We start from the raw sequence: 12,886 nt of genomic DNA, 5'->3' as shown, positions 1-12,886 counted from the left end.
TCACTTTCCCTGTGGAGCCATAGACTTGAAAGCTATTGATAAGTGCCAGGGTGGGGAGGAGAACTTTATCTGATCTGCAATATCAGTAGTATTATTTATAATAGGAAAAATAAAGGACCAGTCATTCAATTAACAAGCATTTATTAAGCTTCTCCTATGTCCCAGGCTTTGTGCCAAGTGTTAGGAATATAACATAAAAATGAGTCTTTGCCCTCAAGAAGTTTATGTTCTACTGGAGGATATAATATGTTCGTATATGACTCAATAGATGATATATACACATAAAGGTATTTCACTTTAGACTTCTGGAAATTTTAAGGGTATAAGAGACAAGTTTTAGAGGCAGTATAAGGGCCCTTCCCATCCCATTTAGAATGTATTTGTACCTTGTAAAGGATGAGCCCCTTTTAGATAGATGTGAATGGATCATTTTGAACTTTATAAAGGATATACATTTTTGAGTAGGCTTGCTTGCTTTTATAAAAGATATGAGGCTTTGAGTGGCTCATTTGCATATCATAAAGCCAAGAATTCAGCTGAGCAGCCAGCAGTGAGAATGAATTTGTCCCTCAGGAATAGGATGCCTAGCTACCTTTTCCTCACCCATTTGCATTTCAGTCATTTTCAGTCCTTTCAGACTCTTTGTGACCCCATTTGGGGTTTTCTTGGCCAAGATACTAGAGTGGTTTGACATTTCCTTTTCCAGCTTATTTTACAGGTGGAGAAACTGAGGCAAACAGGGTTAAGTGATGTGCCCATAGTCACATAGCTAGTAAGTGTGTGAGGCCAGATTTGTACTCAGGAAGATGAGTCTTCCTGATTCCAGGCCCAGCACTCTATCCACTGTGACACCTAAGTGCCCCTCATTTGCATAGACCAAAAGAAAAGACTCAGTTTAAAAAACCGGGGTCTCCAGAGCTATTTAGTGATTGTTGGGTAAATATCCATTACCTAGTTATGGCATGGCTTGCAGAGGTGAAGATTTAGGAAATATACTGCATAGTCACCATAAGTTAGCATGAGGTTTCTCATTAAGGGAACACAACCCTCTACTAAAAAGAGTTATCAAAAGAAAAGACTGGGGTATTGTTTTTTATCTGTAATTCCTAACACTAAGAGAGGTTGAGGGGGTGGATGGCTTGCAGTTATCATTATCCCTTCCCATTGAATAGCAAACATTTCTTGTTGACAATGTGATTAACTGTGGGGATAATGGAAGTCCCTACCCTCAAAAAATTTCTTAGTCAACAATGAAATATTCTATTCTGACATCTAAGATAATTATATGAGTAGAAGATGTTTTATGATTATTCAGCCAATAGAAAATGGACGGGCTTTTAACTGTTTGCATGAGTAAATTAAATGAAGATTTGATAAAAGCATTATTAGATATTTAAGGCAAAAATCATGCTACTTAAAAAGACAGGAAAGTATTTTGGTATGTATCGGTTTCATTGCATAAATACTGAATGCACTAAAGTCTTCATTTTATGCTTAGAAATTCCTGGATTTAACAGATACTTAACCTTCCAGAGAACTGGAAGGTTCTCCCCTCCTTCCCACTCATACACCCTTCCCTCTTTCTCCCTACCCAGTATTTTAAGCTAAGAAATGCAAATGGTAATAAAACACATTGATGCAAACTGTTGTTTCTAGGGGAGGAATTTACATTCCAACTAAAAAAGAAATAAGGTTTCTTGAATTCTTCCTTTTGAAGGAATATACTGTCCCTGGTTTTCACAATTAATGGTTTCTTGAAAATTGAATGTATAATCAAGTTCATTGTTCTGAAGATAAAATAGGGTATTGCAGTTTTAATGAGGTCACCCATTTAAAACTTAGTTTTAGCAAGTAATAATGTACATCATAAGAGACATTAATGAATTTCATAGCATTCTTACAATGTGGTACTAACAATATTGTTCTGTAGCACTTCTAACTCCATATATATTCATATAATGTCTCTAAATAATAATATTGATGCATGAATAATAGACACATAAAGAGAGATACTCATGTGCATTTATTTGTGTGTGCATGGGTGTATCAGGAGGCCCAGACCTGTGATTTCATATTTGTGGGTACCCTCAGTAGGTAAATTCCACCAATGTATATTTGAAACTCATTTGAAATTTACAGCTTCATTTATAGCTTATAGTATTCCGGAGTGGCCTGGGGTACTTTAGGTGACTTGCCCTTGATCACATGAAGAGTGTATGTCATAGGCAGAACCTGGTTAACCTGGGACTCTCATGTTTTAATATTTCTTTTTGAATGGGAAAGCTCTGGGAACCTACTGCATGCATTTGAGAATGCACATTACAATGTTCAATGGCCTTATATAGCCTTTAATGAGACTTAAAACAAGAAGAGGCTATGTTGCCTAGTTATAAAGAATGGAGCTCTATTCCTAACTTAGCCACCCACTTTTCTGTTGTGTCAGATGACATCATTCTCTCATTGGGCTTCAGTTTTTCCATCTGTTAAATGAAATGATACCTCCCAGGGGGCGGGGAGGTAGGGGTAGAGAGGAGGAGGGTAAGCCAGAATTAGTCACAAGGGTATTATGAAGATAAAGCTCTGAAATCCTGCAGGGGAAAGAAAAGGATGCCTAAAATCTGTTTCTTTTCCAGAGCATATGGGTCAGTACCTACATATTTACAATATGTTTCGCGGCTAATGTGGGGCTGCTCTTTGGTGTTGTCTGCACCATAGCTGTTGTGATTGTGCGTTTCCCAAGGTAAGTCATCCTGTTTGTTTATTTATGATCTTTATAAATTCTGGTAAGAAGCCTCGTGTATTTTCTGTCTTCTGTTTTCTTCCTGCACTCTCTGTGATAGCCTAGCTTCAGGCTTTGCTAAGGGTGTGTGAGTGTGTTTGTGTGTGTGTGTAGACATTTAGTTATGTGTGTGTATGTCTTTATATATCTTTTTTGTGCGTTTGTCTCTCCAGATAGATAAGATAGATAGTTCAAATCTTATCCTATAGTTGGCAACTAGAGTTCTATTTCATAGGTAGGCAGGGTTACTTTTTACCTTCATGTACATTCTTGTGTGTGTCTATATATCTACACACATATATATGCATATGTATATATGTGTATATTATATATGTTTGTATAATATATATGTTACATATGTTACCCAAAAATGTACATGAAGATAAAAATGCCCCACCTACATATGAAATAAAACTCTGGTTCTGAACTAAAGTATGAGGAATGTCTTATTACTTGCATCAAATGGAATATGTGAAAGCATGTGAAAGTCAGGAAAATAACAAAACATCTGCATTTTTTGGATTCTGAAGTCATTTCAGAATGTGCAGTTTTGGGGCAGTGTCATCAAATGTCAGTGACACATAGATCACAGGTCAGTATTTAATGGTAAATTGTGTAATTTCCTGTCAATGTTTGCTTATCATCCAAACCCTGCATGCTTAGAAACCAGATGGAATCTAAACTCTGCAGACAATTTTGTAGATTTACAACTCTTTAGGGCCAGTAGGAACCTTAGACAGAGATCATCTGCTTCAATTTCCTCATTTTACAGAAGAGAAAACTGAACTGTTGAGAGAAATCAGTGACTTCCCCTGACCCATCTAGAACGCAGGCCTCTTAACTACCAACTCAGTGCTTTTCCTAATGCATCATATAATTTGTCAAGGACTACACCAGATGCCTCTTTTTAACTGAAGCACGTATGCCTTTGTGACCTATTTTCTCTACCAAGTCTCTCCTCTGACTTCCCTCTCTGACTCATTCTCCCTCTTAACTTTCTCTCCTCTTACTTCACTCTGTGATCCATTCTCCCTCTTGAAGCTCCTTTTGCTTCCCGCCAGGGGCCATCCTTCCTTCTACCCCTCATCACGAGGCAATGGGGTGTATGGATGCAGGGTTGTGCTTTGGGTCAGGGAAACCCAAGTTCAAATTCGACCTTAGACAACTAGCTGTGTGACCTCGATCAAAGCATTCATCTCTCTCAGATACTTTCCTTCTCTGTAAGATGAAGGGTGTGGGTTGGACTCAGTGACCTCTAAGGGCCCCTCCGGTTCTATAACCCCGATGCTATGACCTTCCTCCTCCTTACCCTCCCCTGTTCCCCTTGGCACTCTGATCTACCTTGTTTTCCTTTGGACTCTTCAGCTTCCTCTCCAGAATGATGTGATAACATACATGAAAGGATTGGAAAAGTAAAAAGTACAAATAAGTCCAGTACAAAGTTAAGGTGATATCATCATTACCATTTATTATTATTATCCTTTCAATTTTTCTCCATGATCTTATCTTTCCTAATTTGGTCATTTCTTAGACCCATCTCTGTTGTAAATTTTTCTGACTTTGGTTGCTGGGGTGACGTGGAAATTTGGAAATTAGTAGAAGCAAGAAGTAATAGTCATTGGCCCTCAATTAAAGATCTCTATTCCCATTCCACTACTGTGCCTGAGAACACCAAGGCTAGTCAGAAGATATAGGTTGGTTTCCCATTTCTGCTATTTGTTAGCTGCGTGACCTTGATTGAATCACTTGATATCTATGAAGCTTAGTTCCTTCATCTATAAAATGGGGACTCATAATGCCTGACCTACCTAGCTAATAGGGTAAATATTTTGACGATATAAAGAACAAGTTATTATTAACACAAATCAGCCATTGCCTCAGCAATATTAAACTATCATTCTTTAATCTCTTCTTTTAGCCTTGTTGGGTTGGGTCTGGTTGAATCTAAAAAATACCAGATAATTATTGACTAAGTTTCACTTCAGTGCAGGTAAGTGGCCTAGTAGCCAGACAGAAAGCATCTTCCTGAGTTCAAATCTGGCCTCAAACACTTAATAGTTGTGTGCCCTGGGCAAGTCACTTCACCCTTTTTTCGTCAGTTTCCTCATCTGTAAAATGAACTGGAGAAGGAAATGGCAAACCACTCCAATATCTTTGCCAAGAAAACCCTAAGAGGGGTCACAAAGAATTGGGCACAACTGAAAAAATAAGTTTCACTACTTATGAGCCAATATTTTAAGCAAAGAATCAAGATGAAACCGTCCTTAGACTCAGAGTAGACTTTGCTTCCTCAGAATTCCAGAGTTTAATGTCCAATGTGTGAATAACTTTTTTTTTTATTTTAAAATCACAATTGCACCAAAAGGAGGATAAGCTCAGTTGGACCAATTCATGATTTGGTATTCACGTAATTTATCATTGATGATGAAAGGCTAGGATAACATGTCAGCCACCTAGAAATTTTTCATATTCACCATTAATAGGAGCTTTGAATAAAATCTAACATAATCACTTAATTTTAATTAATCTCTATTTTTAAAAATCTTAAAAACCAGTGGTTAAACAATCTGATCTGATGTATACATTCATAGACATATAAACATTGAGAAAAAAATAAACCAAGACTTCTTTAATTTGACCTTTAAAACTTTTTCTATTTGCAATATTTCCAGAGCCAAGACACTGAGTCTGACAAATATGAAAGAATTGGAAAATAAAGTGAAGACAGAAGTTGAGGGTGTAAGTTTACCTTTCTAATTTTTGTTCCACAATTGCCTTGTATTTTGTGTTAGCTCTTGATAGTTTTATTAGGACTATAGGAGGATTGTAAGAAACTGATAAAGGATGTTTTAAAAAAGTTTTTACCATTGTTTGTTGTGAACAGCACTGTACATATGACTACCATATGTGCAGTTTGTATCTAGTTTTAACACAATCAATCAGTTGAACAAAGAAAGACTTTCTTTTATCTGGTGACTAATCCCAACTGTCAGTAAACAAGACCATACTGGAGAAAAGAAAAGCTACTGTTCACAGGGGAAACATGATCAGAATCAACATGAATATTTCTTTCCATTGCCAAGTGGCCCCAAATTCTCTAACCAAATCTCTAACTCTCATCTGAAATGGAGAGGAGGGAAGATGGGTTGGGGAAAGAAAAGAGAAAATTGGGAATAGGTAGGTAGAAACCTGAGAGGGCTCTTGTGTTTATCTACTGTTTTTAGCGAGTGAATGAGATAACAGTGGCAGTGATGGTGGTAGTGATGATGATGGTCCCTAACATTCCTATAGCATTTTAATATCTGCAAAGTACTTTACATGCATTATCTCATTTGAGGGTCAATGCTATCATTATCCTAATTTTTTAGATAGGTAAACTGAGGAGCAGAGGAGTTTAGTGACTCATACAGAGTCATACAGCTAGTAAATCTCTCAGGTGAGAATTGAACCTACCCCTTTTTTAATCATGAAGCACCTTCTTCACAGTGCCATGGTGTTATTTGGACCTCTGTCATGTGATTGACTTTTGACAGGTTCAGCATCTCTTATAAGAGAATAGCCCGTGATTCTTCAATCTTGCCAACCTGTAGACATGTCTAAAATCCATGTTTTTAATTTTTACCTTCTTGTTCATAGGGGTAAGTAATCCAGCTTGGGGTAGGGTTAGGGTAGGAATGCTAGTTTACATATTTGCCAATTTTTTAACTGACTTCATTTTGAACCTGTCTTGCAAATATTTAGTTAACTTTTTTCCTTGTTATTTTTCAAATTCATTTGTCTCTCTATTTCTAGTTCCTGTCGGAACTGAAAGAACTGGCCCCTTGCCTGAAAAACTGTTTTCAGGGTATTTCCAAATTAGCTGGAAATAGTAAGCCTTAAGAATCCTCCTGAGAAATCTTGTGCTTTTGAAAAAAGATGATTAAACTCAAGGGGTCCCAGTAATTTCTGAGCAGTCATTGATCAACAAGCATTTATTAAGTATCTACTATATGCTACACATTGTGCTAGACTCTGGAGATACAAAAATGAAGCTGTTCCTATCTTTAAGGACTTTAAATTACATCTGGGGAGATACTTGTGCATATATAAGTGTACATAAAACATGCAGAAATAAATCCAGGGTAATTTCAGGAGAGGGAGACACTAGCATTGGGTGAGGAAACAGCAGAGTTTTCATGAAGGAGATGGTATATTTGATCTGAGCTTTGATGGAAACTAGGGATTCTAAGGAGCGGAGGTGAGGAGGAAGTGCATTCCAGGCATAGGAGACAGCCAGTGCAAATGCAAGGAGATGGGAGATGTGTAAAACAAAATAGAAAGAAAGTCAATGTAGCTGGACCAAAGTAAGGCATAAAGTAATGAGTAATGCATAAAAAAGTCTGGAAAAATCAATAAAGTCAACTCATGAAGGTGTAAAATGTCACACAGAGGAATTTATATTTGATCCTAGAGGTAATACAGAGTTTATTGAGTAGGGGAATAGCATCAAAACGTCTGTCCACTTGTTAGAACCACTCTGAGCTCTGAGCCTTGGATGGTTGGTCAGTCTCTAATTTGCCACTGATGCTGCCTTTCTTTGCTTTTCTATACCATTCTTTTCTTTCTTTACTTTTTTTTTTCCAATGTGAATTTAGTACCTCATGAAATGTCCCAGATTGACTGTCTTGGAGCCTGAAGTTCTCCTCACTGCAGGTACAATCCTGAGGGCCAGCTTTGGCATTCTTACCCTCACCATGAAATGGGACATTGGGTACAGGCACCATTCTCAGCTCAGAAATCACTATCCACAAGATGATTCCCGTGCCTTTGGCACAGGAAATGCAGGTCAGTAAGTCATTTAGTCAAGGAGCATTTGTTAAGCACTTGCTGTGTGCCAGGCACTGTACTAAGCACCAGACAGGAAGATAACCAGGGGAATTTGTCAGAATGGAAAGGACAAATGTCGTTCTCCTCACACTTCACTAGGTTTCCTCTGTTATCAAAACATGAACTCTAAAATGTGCCAGATAAAGACCTTGATTATTCCAGAATAAGGCAGTTCAGACCCATGTAATAATAGCTTTAACACCAACAATACCAACAACTGACTGTAGCCCTGGAAATTTTCCTCGGTCTTCCACATACATTCTGTCATTCAAGGCTCATAACAACCCTGTGAGGCAGGCATCTTATCCCTATTTCACAATTGTAAAGTAGGTATTTTAGCAAGCCACTCAATACCATTGCTTTTTTCTTCCTGATCCTAAGAAAGTTAATATTTATCATCAGAAAAAGGGATGATGCAGGGCCAGGGCAGGGCTGGGAGTGGGAGACAAAGTAAACAAACCAAAAATCAAATGGGAATCGTTGGCTTAACTCCTCAAATATTTCCCTTCTTCTATCATGTTCAGTTTCTATTTCTTCACTCTTTAATCCTCAGCCACCTATTAAATCTGTGATGAGAAGCTAGTTCTGTGTATATTACGAATGGGGAAAGATAGTATAGTCACAACTAGTTTTATGAAAAAAAATTACCCCAAACTTTGAAGGATCTGTGTTGTTGTAGTATCAAAGCTGGAAGGGACCTTGGAGATCGTCCAATTTTACCCCTAAAGCTGAGGAAACTAGACCTTAGGAAAGTTAAGTAGCTTGCCCAGAGTCACAAAGCTAGTTCAGGGTATGAGGTAGGATTTGAAACCAAGTCTTCCTGGCTCCAGGTTTAGCTTAGATCCACTCTAACAAGATGCTTACGTAATATAGGAATCTCCTCTACTGATGCAGATCACAAGTCTTCCATGTCTTAGAACTGTGGTTCTCAAACTTTTTTTCTCTCAAAAATTGAGGGAGGACTCCCCTCTCCCTCAAAAGACTTTTGTTTATGTAGGTTAAATCTACTTACGTTGATCATATTAGAAATTTGAATGTCTCAGTATTATCGGGCATGTGAGGCAGCTAGTGACGCTGGGGATAAAGTTCTGGTACTGGAGTCAGAAAGACCTGAGTCCAAATCTGGCTTCAGATACTAAGAGCTACGTGACCTTGGTCAAGTTATTTTACCTGTTTGCCTCAATTTCCTTGATTATAAAATGGGAATAATAATATCACCTACCTCTCAGCATTGTTGTAGAGATAAAATGAGAATGTATTTGTAAAGCTCTTAGCATGGTGTCTGACACATAGTAGGCACTAAATAAGTATTTATTTCCTTCCCTTATTATGAAAATATTTTTGGCCTCATGGATCCACTAAAAGATCTCAGGGACCACTGGGATACCCAGACCACACTTTGAAAACTGCTGCCTTAACGGATAATGTCCATATGTTCCTGAGGCTGAAAAGATTTTTCATCTAGAGTGACATACACTTCTGCTATCAGGCACCTCCAAATTCAGCTAGTTTGCTTCTCAGAAAATGGACATCAGGCTGCCTGTGGTAACACAGGGTAGTAATGCCTATAGTCAGTGAGACTGAGGCTGACAGATTTGAACTCCAGAGTTCTGAGCTGCAGTGGACTAAGCAAATCAGTTATTTGAGCTAAGCTTGGCATTAATATAGGGGAGAGCCCCCAGGAGCAGGGGGTCATCAGATAAGAGTTTGTAAGGGAGAAGAATAAAAATGTCTGGATGTGATTTGTAAGATAGCCAAACTCTATCAAACTGTCCTATGTACAAAATGCCCTCTGCAACCTTTGCATCATTTTTGCAGAGATTTTTCCTCATGCCAGTATAGCAGGGACAATCATAGGAATCCCTGTTTTGTTAGCTTGGAGCACCAACCAATGAGCTGGACTCTTGTACTTGACCTTTACCAAGGATCATATACAACTCCTAATTGATTCCCAAGGGACAGGAAGCATGTTGAAGCTAATAGCTCATTGACAGTTGGGAAAAGGGACTTTTCTGAATCAGAAGGAGATACTCTAGCCTGAGTATAAAGGTATAGAAACAATCCACTCTCACTCTTTTGGGGCCCTTCTATTGGTATGCATGATTTCTCTTTCTTCCCCCTTCCCCTCCTGATTTCTGCCTTTTGGAATTAGTACCTCCAGTCAAAACTCAGCTTAAGTTTTGTCTCCTACATGAGGTATTTTCTGATCCTCCAAATGGTCAGCATTTCACCCACCACAAACCCTATTACTTTGTGTCTACTATCTATATACAGTTATCTCTTCCATATTGCAGGGGTTAGGGGCAGGGCAGCCCCCACAATCTGGAAAATCCATCTGTGTAAAAATTTTTGGCCATCCCTTCATACCAGAGAAGTCTGAATTATTATGGTATTAAAAAAGTAAATATGTTGATATTATACAGTACTGTACATATATTTTGTGCATTTCTAAGTTTCTAAACTTTTTCTGTGTCATCTGCTGGCCTTTACAGTCTCAATTCTCAAATTTCCCATTTAATTTCTATGCTGACCTGCGATATATCAAAACCACAGTGGGGAGAGTCATGATGTGGGAGAGATAACCGTATATTTGCTGTTAATGTATATGCATAAATGTCATTTTCTCCCAGTATATTACTGTTTTAATTTTTGTCTGTGTATATCCAGGGCCTTGCACTTAATAAATAGTTTTGAACTGAATTGAAGTAGGCCCAATAGAGGCAAACACCCCTTAAATATAGCTTTTCCAAACTCAGGAAATATGTTCCCACCAGTTAAAACCACACCACAATGATCTTTCTTTTCCAGAATAGCTTTAAGATATGTTCTAAAGAAAGCTAGTTTCATTCTTCTCATAGGCTGAACCTAAAACAACAGGTTAGCATGCTCACATGGTCTTAATAATGGGTGATTTAGAGTAATCTTGGCTAGTTTAGGACTTCATGATCATTGAATGTGGCATGTCAGGGGCATATTCTTTTGTGGTCTGCTTGTGACTTAACTTCAGTTGAGGTTATTTTTGTAGCTTAAAGCTTGGTCTTGACCTGCTATATAGAGACAATCTAATGATTTACTGAAGCTTAAGCAGACTCTTTTAAAGTCTGAACCAGAGATAGAGATTTGGAAGAGATCCTAGACAGTTTCTAGTTCTGCTCCCTTGTTTTACTAATGAGGAAAATTAGTGCTGGAGAATTTAAGTTACTTGAACAATGTCATATAAGCAGCAACCTTGTTAGCTTCCTTCGGGCATAAGATCATTTTTTTTTATCATTCTGTTTGCTTTTCTTCATCTCCATGTTCCCATTGCATAGCCTGTTTTGAGGTAGCACCTGGATATTAAGAAGCCATTTTTAAAAAAATTTTTTTAAAGCAATGAGGATGTACAATTTCACCTAAATTGCCATCTCCTCATGCCCTAGATGGGGCAGCTCAATGGCAAAGTGGATAGAGTGCCGGGCCTAGAGTCAGGAAGATTCATCTTTATGAGTTGAAATCTGACTTCAGATATGTACTAGCTGTGTGACCCTGGGCAAGTCACTTTACCTTGTTTGCCTCAGTTTCCTCATCTGTAAAATGAGCTGGAAAAGGAAATGGCAAACCATTCCAGTATCTTTGCCAAGAAAACCCCAAATGAGGTCATGAAGAGTGAGACACAACTGAAAAACGACTGAACAACATGTCCTGGATAAGTGGCTGTCAACTACTCATTTCAGGAGTAGTTCAGGAGTTCATTTTCAATGATATGCCCCAAGTTGCTGCCTCCCAAACCCCTGGACAAAGTTGTAGAGCTCTCCTTCCTTATCCACATACCACTCTCCTAGCCCCTACCAGCCCCATTTTCTGATTCCCAGTGAGATAGGTGTGAGGTTGTGCCTCAGACTTGTTTTAATTTGCTTTTGTACAATCAGTAGTGATTTAGAGCATTTTCTCATATGACTATAGATAGCTTTAATTCCTTCTTCTGAAAACTGCTTATGCACATCCTTTAACCATTTATCAATTGGGGAATGACTCTTATTTTTACAAATTTGACCCACTTCCCTATATATTTGAGAAATGAGGCCTTTATCAGAGAAACTTGCTATAAAATTTTTCTCCAGTTTTCTGCTTTCCTTCTAATTTTGGCTGCTTCCTTTTTGTGCAAAAGCCTTTTAATTTAATGAGTTAGAATTATCCATTTTACATTCTTTCCAAAAGAATGCTAACATACACCCTAGATATTAAAGACCTCTAGTGGAGATTAATTAAAATATTCTGACCAACATGTCTTATGGTACATCATCTCTCAAATAGGGAACTATGAAGAAAAAACAAATGACCCAGAAGCCTTCAGTCATGACTTTGTATTTTCCTTAATCTTAAAGATTAATTATCAATATTTTTCAGTCTTGTTAAAGGAAGACGTCATTTCTTTTCCCCAGTAATTGAATGCATAACTCTGAATCTTTGCCTTTTCTTCCCCAAAAGGAAAATTTACAACAGGTGAAAATTATCTCAATAAACAATCCACTTGTTTTCCTGAATGCTAAGAAGTTTCATGCTGATTTAATGAATGCAATCCAGAAGGATAATGCCAATAACCAGCCACCTGATGATATCAACAAGGTAGGACATGCTGTTCTATAATAGAAATTCAAATCAAAGGTCACCTGTTAGAGTATTGTGACTATAACAAAATTAAAAAGTAGATATTCAGAGAAACCTCCAATAAAAACTAAAATGCTATTATCCCTTGTTTTCTAACTTTTATTCATTAGTTCATTAATTCAACAAATTATTTATTGGATGATATATTCAAGAACCTGTGCAGAGGACTTTGGGGGAATAGAATCTGAGTTCCTCAAAAGTAGTATTTCACTCTTTGTATTTATAGCTCGAGTTCCCAATATAGTGCCTAGAATATATTAGGTGCTTAATAAATGCTTGTTGATTGATTGATAAAAGGAAATTACTCAGGGGACATGACAGCTATCTTTAAATATTTAAAGAGCTGAGAGATTAGACATCTGTTTGTTCAGAAGGCAGAACTAGAAGCAAAAGTTTAAGAGAGGGAAAATTAGTCTTGTAAGGAAAAATCTCCTAACAGAGCCATCCAAAAGGGGCAGAGGCTTCCTTGGAAAGCTCAGAGTGTCCCCTCAATGGAACTTTTCAAGCAAAGGCCAGATGACCATATCCTCTGTGTGTATGTGTGTGTATGCGGAGAGAGAGAGAGAGAGAGAGAGAGAGAGAGAGAGAGAGAGA

At 37.8% G+C, this 12,886-nt stretch overlaps 1 protein-coding gene across 2 annotated transcripts in view; it reads left to right on the top strand.

The window, feature by feature from the left end:
- The window catches only part of SLC26A7 (solute carrier family 26 member 7), a 274,022-nt gene that overhangs the window by 237,365 nt on the left and 23,771 nt on the right, over positions 1-12,886 (top strand). For both annotated transcript variants that reach the window (XM_027856958.1, XM_027856959.1), the window contains exons 12-14: positions 2,634-2,740; positions 5,452-5,518; positions 12,113-12,250. In XM_027856958.1, the coding sequence (XP_027712759.1) occupies positions 2,634-2,740; positions 5,452-5,518; positions 12,113-12,250 (312 nt within the window). The remainder of the gene's footprint in view (positions 1-2,633; positions 2,741-5,451; positions 5,519-12,112; positions 12,251-12,886) is intronic.

Source organism: Vombatus ursinus, unplaced genomic scaffold (assembly GCF_900497805.2).
Source record: "Vombatus ursinus unplaced genomic scaffold, bare-nosed wombat genome assembly UNPS02011767.1, whole genome shotgun sequence".
In the NCBI taxonomy this organism is placed as follows: domain Eukaryota; kingdom Metazoa; phylum Chordata; class Mammalia; order Diprotodontia; family Vombatidae; genus Vombatus; species Vombatus ursinus.
This window is presented reverse-complemented; position numbering and strand designations above follow the sequence as displayed.